The sequence below is a fragment of the Vicia villosa genome, linkage group LG5, assembly GCF_029867415.1.
Source record: "Vicia villosa cultivar HV-30 ecotype Madison, WI linkage group LG5, Vvil1.0, whole genome shotgun sequence".
NCBI lineage: Eukaryota > Viridiplantae > Streptophyta > Magnoliopsida > Fabales > Fabaceae > Vicia > Vicia villosa.
In genome coordinates, this window is record NC_081184.1 from 155,251,781 (window position 1) to 155,265,714 (window position 13,934).

The 13,934-nt window shown below is 33.0% G+C and overlaps 2 protein-coding genes across 2 annotated transcripts; both read left to right on the top strand.

Moving 5' to 3' along the window:
- The first annotated feature begins 1,433 nt into the window (after positions 1-1,433).
- On the top strand, positions 1,434-4,150 carry LOC131607865 (GDSL esterase/lipase At5g45670-like). Its single transcript, XM_058879819.1, has 5 exons — positions 1,434-1,914; positions 2,752-2,876; positions 3,038-3,283; positions 3,375-3,630; positions 3,716-4,150. Exons 1-5 carry the CDS (start codon positions 1,497-1,499, stop codon positions 3,937-3,939), a joined length of 1,269 nt encoding a protein of 422 aa, XP_058735802.1. The 5' UTR covers positions 1,434-1,496; the 3' UTR covers positions 3,940-4,150.
- Positions 4,151-8,881: 4,731 nt separating this feature from the next.
- On the top strand, positions 8,882-10,720 carry LOC131607866 (GDSL esterase/lipase At1g29670-like). The gene is made up of 4 exons (XM_058879820.1): positions 8,882-9,167; positions 9,269-9,393; positions 9,494-9,980; positions 10,069-10,720. The coding sequence occupies exons 1-4, from the start codon at positions 8,927-8,929 to the stop codon at positions 10,275-10,277; spliced, it is 1,062 nt and encodes a 353-aa protein (XP_058735803.1). The 5' UTR covers positions 8,882-8,926; the 3' UTR covers positions 10,278-10,720.
- The last annotated feature ends 3,214 nt before the right edge of the window (positions 10,721-13,934 follow it).

The window sequence follows — 13,934 nt, forward strand, 5'->3', positions numbered from 1 at the left end:
AATGATCTAACCATTCAGTTTTCATAATAACCGAGGGATATATAATCATATTTAACTATAAAAGCACTCCTTAAATAGATTTTACTCTAATCCTAACTCATACGCATCACTCATCGGGATAGATGTTTATCATTTCCTTTAAAAAGTAAGAAAAAGAACTTTATGATAGATTGCAAGTGGAGAAAAACATTTTCCAATGGTTGGAATAAATACCTCCTTTAGAAGTTGGATGCATTATATCCATATAACATTTTCCAATGTTTGGAATAGATAACTCTTCACAGCTAAGAAGTTGGATTTGTTGCTATATTGTGTTTTAATATTCTGAGTAGACAATGTAACTTAAAAAAAAAAGATTTTGCACCTCAGTTTTCCTAAAAATCGAGGGGATAACTAAGCGTTAAAATTGAGGATATTTATCAGCCTCCTTAATCAAATCTTCACTGTCCATTTCATGACTATCAACGCTCAAGACACTACCATTAGTCAATGAACTAAATGTTTAGGATACAAGAGACCTTGACACCACATATCCACCTAAAACCTTAATACATTAGGGGTATGAGTCCTTACTCTTATATACCCAACATTTTCTCCAATTCTAGTCGATGCGAGACTTTAGCCCCTCACACTTGAATTGTAACAATCTCCTTGAGAAGTGTGAGTCACCCATATCACTAGCCATGATCTATACTAGGATTCATTTCTGCTCCCCCACCGAGCCTAACATGGCTCTGACACTAGTTGTTGAGGAGTCCGGGGAGGAAAGTACCGAAAATGTCAATGTGTTAAACATTTAGGATCCAAGAGACCTTGACGCAAAATATCCACAAAAATCCTTTAGGCATTATGGGTATGATTCTTTTATCCTATATATTCAACATTTCTTCCATTTCTAACTGATGCGGTACTAAATCATTCAATTGATTCCCAACGATCTTTCTAGAAATGACTCATCACCTACATTAATTACTAGCCTTGATTCATCTTATAAACTCGACATTTTATCCATTTTTAATCATTACAAGACTTAATCACACATACTTGATCCTAACCGTAACCATTACAAAATCAAATATAAAAACGGTAGTTGCAGTTTGCCTAGACTTAATAAAAATACTATTATTGTAAAAAAAATCAATAATGCATGTGGAAAGTTTACAAATAAAATAAGAAAATCAAATCTTATAGTTACGTTCAAATAGAGTAGTTGTACTAATCAAGAAGTATTACTATAAATGCAGTTTTTGATTTGTCAACGAACAAGTATACTTAATTATTCATTAATTATGTATTGAACTAGCATCTAGAACTAATAACCTTTACATTAAAGTAACGAAGAAACGTTGAACAATTTCCATCCCTGCAAGATGCAATTTAGTACATTAAAGTAAGATCCATCAGTGATTGGATATGAATGAGGTGGTGGTAGTAAGTAACAGAACTAGTATGTGGGGCTATGATATTGAGTTTCACGTTATATCCGCGTCAATTTAATGCACCTATCTACACTCCCAACTGTAAAAACAAAATACTATTTCTTGCTTATTACTACTATTTCCACTATATATATTTACACTCTTCTCTCACACTACTTCATTCACTCTCTCACACACACACATACACACACATCACTGTCTATCTACTACCTACCATTTCTTGCTTCAATGGCATTTGAGGATCTCATACCCATGCTTGCATTGTTTTTGGTTGGTGTACTTGGTTTGTGGAGTGGAGTTAGAGCTGATCCACAAGTTCCTTGTTACTTCATTTTTGGTGATTCTTTGGTGGATAATGGTAACAATAATGTTCTTGGCTCTTTGGCTAGAGCTGATTATCTTCCTTATGGAATTGATTTCCCTGATGGACCTTCTGGGAGGTTTTCCAATGGGAAAACCACTGTTGATGAGATTGGTAAGAGCCTTCATTTTCTTTAACATTGCATGCACTTGTAAATTGTAGTAATGCTTCTAATTATAAACATACTCAACAGTAGCTATTTATATGGTCTTAATTTTTAGATTAATTGAACATGCATGCATGCACATATGTAATCATCATCATGGTCAGAATCATGATGAGTCAATGACATCCTTATAGCCTAAGGTCTTTACTTTACCTAACTTTTGAAATATATTTTTGCATGTTATCTTTAGTGGCATTCAACTGCTTAGATACTCCATCTCTGGTGTTAAATATAAGATAAAGACATGTTAACAAAAATTGTTGTAATTGGTTCAAAATTAGAACCAAATTTACAAATTTTTATCGACCAAACTTTCTCTTATTTAATATCCGACCTTACGGCCAACTAGTCTGAGGGATCAATTCCACTTCCCATTAACTGAGTCCAGTTGAAATAAATTTGTCCAACATAGAAATTGTTGGTATAAATTGAGAAAGTTTAAATCTCATCCGAAACCGTTGTAAAATAGTCATTAGTACTATGTTAAATATGAAATTCCATTCTCATATGCACATGGGTCTGTATGGTGGCAATAAATATGAAATTTAAGACAGTATGGTTTACATTTTTGACAAAGGTTGAAATGCAAAAAAAAGAAACAAAGTACACACCATGGGCCAGTGTTTCCTGCCACACAGATCCATAATTACCAGAAGTACCAATTTGGTAAAAACCAACAAAAGATTAAATTAGGACATATTCTTGCAAACATAGGATTCTTTCACATCTTGTTAGTGCATTGTAAATTGTTTTTACTTTTTCTAACCATTTGTGGAATTCATCAGCTGAACTATTGGGATTCGATGATTACATTCCTCCATATGCATTGGCCAGTGATGATGCCATACTCAAAGGAGTCAATTATGCATCTGCAGCTGCTGGAATTCGAGATGAAACTGGAAAGCAACTGGTATATTCATATTTTTTTAACAATAGATATACGAGTTAACATTTTTTATGCTATCAACAAATCACGAACAATCGTGTGTGTAACTTTACGATTTGTTATGATTAACCTCAAATGTTTTTAATGATCTGACGGTTATCTCTGACCCCTCGTTTTGTTTGTAGGGAGGGCGCATTAGTTTTGGTGGCCAAGTGAATAATCACCAAGATACTGTGTCACGAGTGGTGAATTTACTAGGAACTGAGGATGAAGCTGCAAGTTACTTGGGAAAATGCATTTACTCAATTGGATTGGGTAGCAATGATTACTTGAACAACTATTTCATGCCTGAAATCTATTCAACAGCTACTGAGTATACACCAGAAGCCTTTGCTGATGTTCTTGTTGAAGCTTATACCGAACATCTTAGAGTAAGTCTTCAATTCTAACTCTCTTTTACACAGTTAGTTGAATTGTTGAATCGTTGAATTGTAAGATTTACTGTTTGTGTTTGTGATTCAGACTCTATATACCTATGGAGCAAGGAAAATGATACTATTCGGGATTGGTCAAGTAGGGTGCAGTCCAAATGAATTGGCCCTACACAGCGAAGATGGTATAACATGTGTGGAACATATCAATACAGCAAACCAAATGTTCAACAGCAGACTGAAATCTCTTGTTGATCAATTAAGCAACGAGCTTCCTGATTCAAAAGTTATCTTTGTAAACTCTTATGGTATTTTTCAAGATATTATAAGCAACCCTTCAGCTTATGGTAATTTAACTTTCTGTCCTATTAGCTTTTCTCTAGTCACTTTTCTTAAGTATCAAATAACATGAACATGGTACCTTAATTTCAGGTTTCAGTGTTACAAATGCTGGATGTTGTGGAGTAGGAAGGAACAATGCTCAAATTACATGTTTACCATTGCAAACACCATGTGAGAATAGAAGAGAGCATTTGTTTTGGGATGCTTTTCATCCAACTGAAGCTGGAAATATTATTGTTGCTCAGAGAGCTTACAATGCTCAATCTCCTGATGATGCTTATCCTGTTGATATTAGCCACTTAGCTCAGCTCTGATCTATGAACATGTTCTTGCTGGAGGCAAATTAAATTGTATCACTAGTTAATGTTCTTGGAATGTGTTATGTATTGTCAGTTTTAAAATTTATTTCTTTGTTGTCTCATATAAATCATATGCCAAATGTTCATACTCTTGAATAGACCATGTTGCCTGATTAATGATCTTTGTGATATTTTTGTCCAAAATAATTAAACATTTGCTTTCAAATCTCTGTATGTCTCAAATATAATACCTGTTGTTTCGGCTTGGGTAGAATAGTCTCACATTGAGAATCAAGGTTAAGGTTTTGAATATTTAGATTGATTTTGGGTTTGTTAGTTTTTAGGCCTTAGGAATTTTAAGTCAAAATTTTTGTTGCAGTAGATCTAACTTCTAAAAGTCTACTCTAGAGAGATCCATTGAGCTCTCTAGAAGATAAGGATAAGTAGGGATCTTGTAAAATAGTAGAGAAAATTTTAGAGAGTGATTTATAACAATTAGATTAAGATTAGATTAAGTTTGTGGTGGCAAAATTCTAGTCGTTGATTAAGTAATGCCACTAGTATAAATATAGGTGATGTACCTGAGTTTGTATTTGTATGCAAGCTAAAAATTATAAACACAATAATACAAGTAGCCTCCCCTATCCCAAAAGTTCCATATCCTCTCTCAAATACTTAAACACTTTCTCCACTTATCGAAAACTTCGTTCCAACAAAGTGGTACCAAAGCTTGAAGATCCTCCTAAAGATGGCGAATAAAGGTGTTCCTTTCCAAGTTTTGATGCTCACAAAGAGAAATTACAACAGTTGGAGTTTAAGAATGGAGGCTTCCTTGGCGCACACAACGTGTGGGAGATAGTTGAGAAAGGCCTTGTCGACCCGGAGAATGAAGGCACTTCATAATTCAAAAGGATAGTTTAAGAGACTTAAGGAAATGAGACAAAAAGGCTCTATTTCTAACCTGTCAAGGATTAGATGAAGGCACGTTCGAAAAGGTCTTGCGAGCAAAGTCGATCAAAGAAGCATGTCGGCCCTGGGCCAGGGCAAGCAGGCCCATAGCCCAGGGCCTAAAAAAAAAGAGGGCCTCAAATTTTGATTTTATGGGTTTTGTAAACTAATGCAAAATATATTAAATATTATGTGTTACGTTATTACTGTCAAGTAAGCAAGTGCCATAGCGGACAATCCAAAAGTTCTTGGAATCCCAAGTCTACTGCAACATCTAAGGTTCGATTCCTATATTGATGAACTACAAATTAATCTAGTCATTTAAGATTTTTATAAATTACTATTTTGTTATAATCTTTTTAAATTTTAAAATATCTCTTAAATTTTTGTTATTTTAAATAAATTTTCATAAAAGATTATTTTTAGAAGATTATTTTTTTATGAGATTATTTTATGATAAAGGATTTTATAAATAATGTCAAAAAAAACCGAAAAATACAAATTCTACTATGAACAATCAAAGTAATCAAAATCTTTGCTCTTATGCATTTTTATATTTATATATAATTATTTTTTAATCATTAAAATTAAAACTAAAAAAAATATCAAAATCCTTTAATTTTTTATTAGGGTCTATTTTTATTATTTGTCCAGGGCCTCTAAAAAGCCAAGACCGGCCCTTCAAACTTCTTACAAGGGATCGATCAAGTGAAGAAGGCACGTCTTCAAACACTAAGAGGAGAGTTTGAAGCATTGCGTATGAAAGAAGGTGAACTTATCTATGATTTTTGACAGTTAATAATAACTTAAAAAGAAACGAAGAGAAGTATGATGATGTAAGAATCATGGAGAAAGTTCTTAGATCGGTAGATCCAAAGTTTGAGCAATTGTCACCGTCATCGAAGAGATAAAGTATTTGGAAGCCATGACAATGGAGCAACTTCTTAGGTCATTGCAAGCTTATGAACTAAAGAAAAAGAATAAGGAAGATATCAAGGAGCAAGTACTCAAGAAGAGTTGACTCAATTCGACAAGAGCATGCTTGAAGAAACCAAAGACGAGGTGGCAATCAAGAACGTGAACGCGGTCGTGGATATGGAGGCAGACAAGGTTAGAGGCCTAATAATGAAAACAACCAAAGAGGAGAAATCTCATCAAGAGATCGTAGGAGAGGAGCCCTCCATCGGGTCCTCAACCTCTGTAGTCCATTTGATGGGTATTGTCCCTCTTTAGAGCTTAATTTGTAACATAAGGCACCTCCGACTCCTTAGTTTTTCTCGCTCTCCTAATCTAAAATTTATTCTTGTCAATTCATGTACCTGTTTAGTATATCACTCAAGCTACAGACTCCCTTGAGCCCTAATTTTTCGCGGAACATGCAGTCTGATGTTAAGCCCTTAATAACCAACATTTCAACCCTTTGTCTGTGCTTCCTACCGCCACTTCCACCATCGTGTATCGCTCTATGTACCCTTGTAGGATCCACTTCCTTCCATGCGTGATCCATTGAGAACCAACATGGTTTTCATCTCGGGCCTTGCGGACGTCCCATAAAAAACTATAACAAATGAGCCCATATTATTGTTTAAAAAAATTGCAAAAAAGAAAAATTTGTTTAAATAGTTTTTATAAAATGTATTTTTAATAACAAATCAGAAACCATATATTAAAACTTAAAAAACAAAGAGAACCAAGTTAATTTATACACGAAAACCAAGAGCACTAGCAACGCATTAAAATAGGATCGACAAAGCCCAAAAGAACAACCAGAGGTCAAACCTAACAACAACCGAACAAAAAAGAGATAAACAAACAAGCTAGAAACAACCATTGAACTGGACTCCAAAAAGGAATCATCCAACCAACAACATATCTGATATATACTAAAGTCACAAGCACAACAAACATCTGGAGAGAACGAGGAGGAAGGAAGATCTGACTAAAAAAGGTAGTTGTCTAGTTGGTCATCGAACACACCTCTAAATACCACACCACTTGAGTGAGTCTCGCTCCCACTTTAACAGAGAAACGTCAAAACTCATAGTTGTTTTTATGTATTTTATCATTTTGTTATAACCTTTTTGAAAATCAATTATTTTTAAATGAATGAAATTTGAAGATATTTTGAATAATTTTTCATAAAATGATTTTAAAATATATTTTCTTAAAAAAAGTTATGTGATTTTGGCTATATTTAATATTCATTAATGTATATTTTACTTTTGGATATCAAAACTAATCTTTTAATTTATAAAAAGAGTGAAGACTCATTTTGGTCCCTCACAAAAATTACAGAATCCAAATTAGTCCTCCACAAAAAATAGGACCCGATTTAATCCCTTACAAAATATAACCGGGTCATATTAGTCCTTCTGGGGATATTTTTTTTAAACCAGTTTTTTCTTCTACTTTTAAACCGTGACTGGACCGCCAAGTCGTATTTTATTTTTCATTTTTATTTTTTAAATACTAAATAGATTTTTATTTTTGATTTTATTTTTAAACAATTCAGATTTTAAAATATAAAAAAGATAAGATTTGTTTTGAGAAGGAATAGAACTCAAGACATTTAGGTCACATCCTATGCCTTTACCACTATGTCAACATACATTGATGACAAATAATTGACATGATTTATAGTAATATTAAACAATTCTGAATTTAAAACAAAAAATATAAATTTTGATACCTACGGGGTCTCAAACCCAAGTCCCTTCAAATTAAATGGTAGTCACTTTATTGTAAATATGAAAAGTAATCTAAGAGGGGTTGCATGAATTAGATTAATTGATATTAGTGAATTTTTCTCGATAATGAATGTTAACAATGTTTTGATTTTTTTGAAACTATTATAACAATTTCGAAAAAAATTAGAACAATATTGCTAACATTCATAATCGAGAAAAATTCACTAATACCGATTAATCTAACTGATTCACCCGCTCTTAAATCAATTTTCATATTTACAGTACATTGAAGTGACTATCATTAAATATGAAGGACTTGAGTTTGAGACCTCATGGGTACAAATTTTATATTTTATATTTTAAATTTAGAATTGTTTAATATTACTATAAATCATGCGAATTATTTGTCACAAGTGTACGTTGGCATAGTGGTAAAGGCATAGGATGTGACCTAAATGTCTTAAGTTCGATTCCTTTTCAGAACAAATCTTATCTTTTTTTGTATTTTAAAATCTGAATTGTTTAAAAATAAAATCAAAATTAATTTTTTGTATTTTAAAATCTGAATTGTTTAAAAATAAAATCAAAATTAAAAATAAAAATCAATTTAGTATTTAAAATATTAAAAATGAAAAATAAAATACGACTTGGCGGTCCAGTCACGGTTTAAAAGTAGAACAAAAAACCGGTTTGAAAAAAATATCCCCAGAAGGACTAATATGGCCCGGTTATATTTTGTAAGGGATTAAATCGGGTCCTATTTTTTGTGGAGGACTAATTTGGGTTCTGTAGTTTTTGTGAGGGACCAAAATGGGTCTTCACTCTTATAAAAATGAGTTTAAAATAAATTTTACTATTTTAAAAAATGTATTGATAAAAATCATTTTTAAAAACATAAAGAACAAATTACTTTCTTTAAATTGAATCCCTTTCTAAAATTAACTATTCATGAATTATTTTGAAAAGAATTTAGCATTTGAGAACGTAATTTTGTGCTAAAATGTAGGTGTGTTCACTTACCTTTGTGGTGAATATCTAACATTTTAGCGGAAAACAATAGTTGCCTATAAATAAACTTGTGCTAAATTCTGTAACCCACAATAAACGTCCACAATTGTTGGTTTTTCATAACTTGAGAATCTTATGGCAGATAAATATCTTACAAACAGTTGAATTAGTCTTCTCTTTTGTAAGCTCCAGTCATTTATCATATACAGCATGCAAGTAATTTTAATTCAATCACTATAGAATTCATTTGAGCCATTCTAATATTTAAGATAAATATAGCTATCCTCTCTCTATATATATATTACTCAAAATATTTTGAATCATAAGTGATAACAAACTTTTGATTTGTGACATTTGAAATGGATTGTGAGAATAAGTTATGGCTGGTAGCTCTATTTTTGTTTTCCAGTGCAATGCATTGTGTTGTTGGAGTACCCCAAGTACCTTGTCTTTTCATTTTTGGAGATTCTTTATCAGATAATGGAAATAACCTTAACCTTAATACCGATGCTAAAGTTAATTACAAACCTTATGGGATTGATTTTCCTTCTGGCCCTACTGGAAGATTTACCAATGGAAAAACTTCTGTTGACATACTCAGTAATAATGGAATTAATGCTTTTTGAGAATGAACTTGATTCTTGAATTTTTTATTTTTTATATTTTATATATTGAACTTAATTAGGATTCTATTATTGCAGCTGATATTTTGGGATTTGACCATTATATTCCTGCCCATGCAAATATCAATGGTACAAACTTTGTTGAAGGTGTTAATTATGCATCCGGTGCAGCAGGAATTCGCAACGAGACCGGAACACACTTGGTAATTCAATTAGTAATAAATTTATAGCAACGTTAGCGCGGTGGATTGAAAGTTCATATTATATGGATCATGATCATCTACCGCGTTGGAAATATTGCAGGGTATAGATATCAGCATGGGAATGCAGTTAGAACATCACAAAGATATTGTTTCTCAGATTTCTAAGAAACTCGGGAAAGACAAAGTGCAACAGCACCTCAATAAGTGCTTATATTATGTGAATATAGGAAGCAATGATTACCTTAACAACTACTTTCTGCCAAAACAGTATCCATCTAATGGAAAGTATAATGCTGACCAATATGCTGCAGCTCTTGTCCAAGAACATTCAACTTATTTAAAGGCTTTGTATGATCTTGGAGCAAGAAAGTTTTCTTTGATTGGATTAGGGCTTATAGGTTGTGTTCCACATGAAATAAATAGACATGGGAAAAATGGTTCTGAGTGTGTTGAAGAAGAGAGTAAAGCAGCACTACTTTTCAATGACAAACTTAAGGCCCTTGTTGACCGTTACAATAAGGAATTACCTAATGCAAAATTCATCTTCATTAACACCGGTATCATGAAAGGCGATAGCATGAAGTTAGGTAATTGAACATTTTTTCTTGTAATAACTCAATCATTTTTTTTTTTTTAAATTTATATATTGTTAAGTTTGGTTGGTTTAACTTTCAGATAAGGCGAATTTGACATGTTGCAAAGTGGGATCCAATGGGCAGTGTATTCCTAATCAGGAGCCATGCAAGGACAGAAACACTCGTCCATTTTTTGATGAATTTCATCCAACTGAGATGGTCAACAAAGCCAGTGCATATATGGCTTATAATTCTCCTCTTCCTGCCTTTGCATACCCAATGGATATTAGTCATCTTGTTAAGTTGTAACAGATGAAATTTTCTTGTCCTATTTTATTTATTGAATTATTCGATTAAAGAAAATTCTAACAATTTTCATTGGAAATGTTGTGGTGATATAGCCCTTCCATTTCCATATAGTGAAAGGATCCAATATCCTTTGAATGATTTGAAGTTTTAGGGAAAATGTATGTGGTGTTCAAACTACTTGTATGGGTTATGTTACCACAACATGGAAAGTAGAATAAGATTGACAAATATGTCAACTAATGTGTAATCTCCATATTTAAGTGTCTTAGTACACATGCTAAATAGATCTTAGAAGCTTTCATATTAGATACATGGCAAATTAAGTTCATGAAAGTCTATAAAGGCACTACATAGTATTGAAGGGAAGTACTTAAATAAATTCCCTACATGAAGTTTTGCTTCTTATTTTTCTTTATGCATATGTTATCATAAGATTTCCAAATGCAAATGGCTGAAATTTGAAGTCTTTTCCCTTATTAATGACCCATTGATTGTCGAAATACTTGAGATAGTCGCCTTATTCAACTTCTGTCGCTACTATTAACTAACTTTTAGGTAGTAACCAAATCCATAACTTATATTAATCACATACTGAATTATCACTAATCACATATTAAACTATCAGTAACCACTTACTGAGCAGTTAGTAATCACATGTAGAAAATTGAATTACGCATCTAACCAACTTAACCAACTATCTAACCAACTCCTAGTTAATTATAACCCTCATTTAGAATTATTTTAGGCTTAAATGCACTTTTAGTCCCTATAAGTTAGCGAGTTTTTGATTTTCGTCCCTGTATGTTATTTTTTTTGGTTTGAGTCCCTATATTTCACTTTCACGTTTGTTTTAGTCCTTAAAATTAAAATCCGTAGGAAAATTCGTTGGAAGATTCACAGAAAACCTGCAGATTTTCCTGCGGATTTTGGCTTTAGGGACTAAACCTCAAGCAAAAAGTAAGATATAGGGACTCAAACAAAAAAAAAACTTACAGGGACGAAAATAAAAAACTCTCTAACTTACAAGGACCAAAATTGCATTTAAGCCATTATTTTATCATCCCCCGATATAAAGTCATCTGCCAATTGCTACTTTGTAGGACAACAGATGAATTCTATCTCATCTTTCATCACTTACTCCCTTGTGAAATGATATGTTGTCTCTGTGCTTGCTTTTTCCATGTGAAACTAGATTCTTGGCCAAGTTTATTGCATATTTGTTGTCAATCATTAGCTTCATAGATTTTTCAACTTCACACGTTAGCTCCTTCAACATAGAGTCAAACTGTATTGATTGACAAGAGGCAAATGGGCATGCCATATACTCAGCTTCACAGGAGGACAATGCAGTGTTTGACTACTTCTTTGTACACAAAGAGATATTTGCTTCATTGTACAATAATACATATCCAGATGTACTTCTTATATCAGTTTTGTCTCCACACTAATCAACATCACTAAAGCCAATCAAACATGTTTTCCTTTCACTTTTAGCAGTAAGAAACTTCAAGCCAAACTTCAAGACTCCTTTGAGATACCTTATAATTCTCTTTGCAGCTACTAGATGACACTTCTTTGGCATATACATAAATATCCTCACTATACTTACTACATAATAGATATCTGGTTAGTTGCATAAGCATCTTAGTAAACCAACAATTTGTTTGTACAATGTGGTGTCTACCTCTTCTTCACTTGTACACTCATCCAACTTAGTGTTTCTCTCAAAAGGATTTGTGACTGCTTTACACTCAGTCATCTAAAATCTTTCTAGAGTTCCTTCACATACTTTAATGATGCATGAACACTTCTTCTTTGTTCTTCATAAATTCCATACCAAGAAAGTATGATAGCTTGCCTAGGTATGTTATCTCAACTTCCTCCTTAATTTGAGACTTTAACTTCTATAAAGCACGTGAGTGGCTTCCTGTAATAAGAAAATCATATTCATACATGCAAATCATCATGATACCTTCTTCCTTTGATTCTTACATATATACACCATACTCCTCTATACATTTCTTGAATCCTAAGTTAACAGGGATTGATCAATTCTTTTATTTCAAGCTCCTGGATCTTGATTCAAATCATATAATGTCTTGTGTAACTTGTATATAATCAGTTCCTTTCCTTTTATCACAAAAATTGGAGGCTAGGTTACATATACAACTTCTTAGAGGATCATTTAAGGAAACAAATTTTTGCATCCAAATGGTGACGGGAGCAGCCTCTACTTATAGATATTTCTACCATTAATATTACAGTTTCAAGCCATGCCACAGTAGCAAAGACCTCATTATAGTCTAGGCCATGTTTCTACAGGAACCCTCTAGCCACCGATCTTTCTTTGTGTTTTGAAACTGATACATTATGGTTAAGATTACTCTTGTACACCCTTCTCACACTAATAGTTTCCTTCTTCTTAGGTAGAGGTACCTATTCTCAAGTTTGATTTTTGTTTTCAATTGGCCTCAGTTATTCTCTCATAGCTTCCTTCTGCACATTGCTCTCCATTTCTTCTGAATGGCTAATTGGCCCAGCATCAACCAAAAGGGTAAAAAGTATCAAGTCTCCTTTGCTAACTGCACTATTAGGTAATATTTCACAATCCTCCAATCTTCTATGTACTTATTTTCTCCTTTGTGGCCTCTCGTAAGCATAAGATTCATTTTGTACAACTGTTCCAACTACATTATCTTCACCATCTGTTTCATCACAAGACTCTTCAGTCTCATCATAGTCTTCACAATGTGCATGGCATCACCTTTCATTGTATCTTTTATGTGCCATTTCCAAGTCTCAGGTTCATAAAAAACCACATCTTTGTTGATGTGAACCTTTTATCAATAAGATTATATAGCTTGTAAGCACTTGTTGAATGATATCCTATGAAAATCATCTTTTAACTCCTGTATTGCAATTTGAGTATCCTTTGATTAGGTACGTGCTTGTAGAAGACTGATCTAAAAACCTTCATATGCTTCACATATAGATTTCTGGCACACCAAGCTTCTTCTGGTACTTTCAATTTAAGATTCTTAGTTGGACACCTGTTAGATATATAAGTTGTAGTATTGACTGCGTCAAGCTAAAATTGATATGGAAAATTCTTGTGCTTCAGCATGCTCTTGGTCATGTCAAGAATGGTCATATCCCTTCTTTTGTAGGGGAAGTAGTAACAACGTAGCACCCCAACGAGAGCTTTAATTTATTCACGCCATGGTAAATAATGAGGTTGTTAATGTTGTTAATTTCCCAGCCAACTACTTGAAAAGGGTGTAAAAAGATACCATTAGACACATTTCGGTGGGGGTTGATTACCCCTGTTGTTGGGAACTTAGGGGATATTTTTTATGTAGATACTTCTTGTCTTATAGCCAGAAATTCAAGACTCGATATGGAGGCTATCATACACATGAGCATGATTCACGATGTAGGGAATACTTTCTCTGTAATGATTCATTAGAGTGTAATAACAAGAATTGTTCTGCATTTGGCCTTAGGTTTTGATAATAAATTTACATGTTATCTTAAATAATTATTATATACACTAACGATTTTCTTTCTAGTGTGTGGCTTTTGCCTTGCACGTTCAGACTCTAGTAAGATGGCTTGTGACATCAACAGGTTTTAAACTCAACACTCTGGAAGAATACT

Bases quoted from the DNA above. Each gene is read 5' to 3' on its own strand.
- LOC131607865 (XM_058879819.1), top strand. From the start codon at position 1,497: ATGCACCTATCTACACTCCCAACTGTAAAAACAAAATACTATTTCTTG. The intron at 3,284-3,374 runs GTAAGTCTTCAA...TTTGTGATTCAG, and splicing joins CTTATACCGAACATCTTAGA to ACTCTATATACCTATGGAGC. The intron at 3,631-3,715 runs GTAATTTAACTT...CCTTAATTTCAG, and splicing joins AAGCAACCCTTCAGCTTATG to GTTTCAGTGTTACAAATGCT.
- LOC131607866 (XM_058879820.1), top strand. From the start codon at position 8,927: ATGGATTGTGAGAATAAGTTATGGCTGGTAGCTCTATTTTTGTTTTCC. The intron at 9,394-9,493 runs GTAATTCAATTA...GAAATATTGCAG, and splicing joins ACGAGACCGGAACACACTTG to GGTATAGATATCAGCATGGG. The intron at 9,981-10,068 runs GTAATTGAACAT...TTTAACTTTCAG, and splicing joins AGGCGATAGCATGAAGTTAG to ATAAGGCGAATTTGACATGT.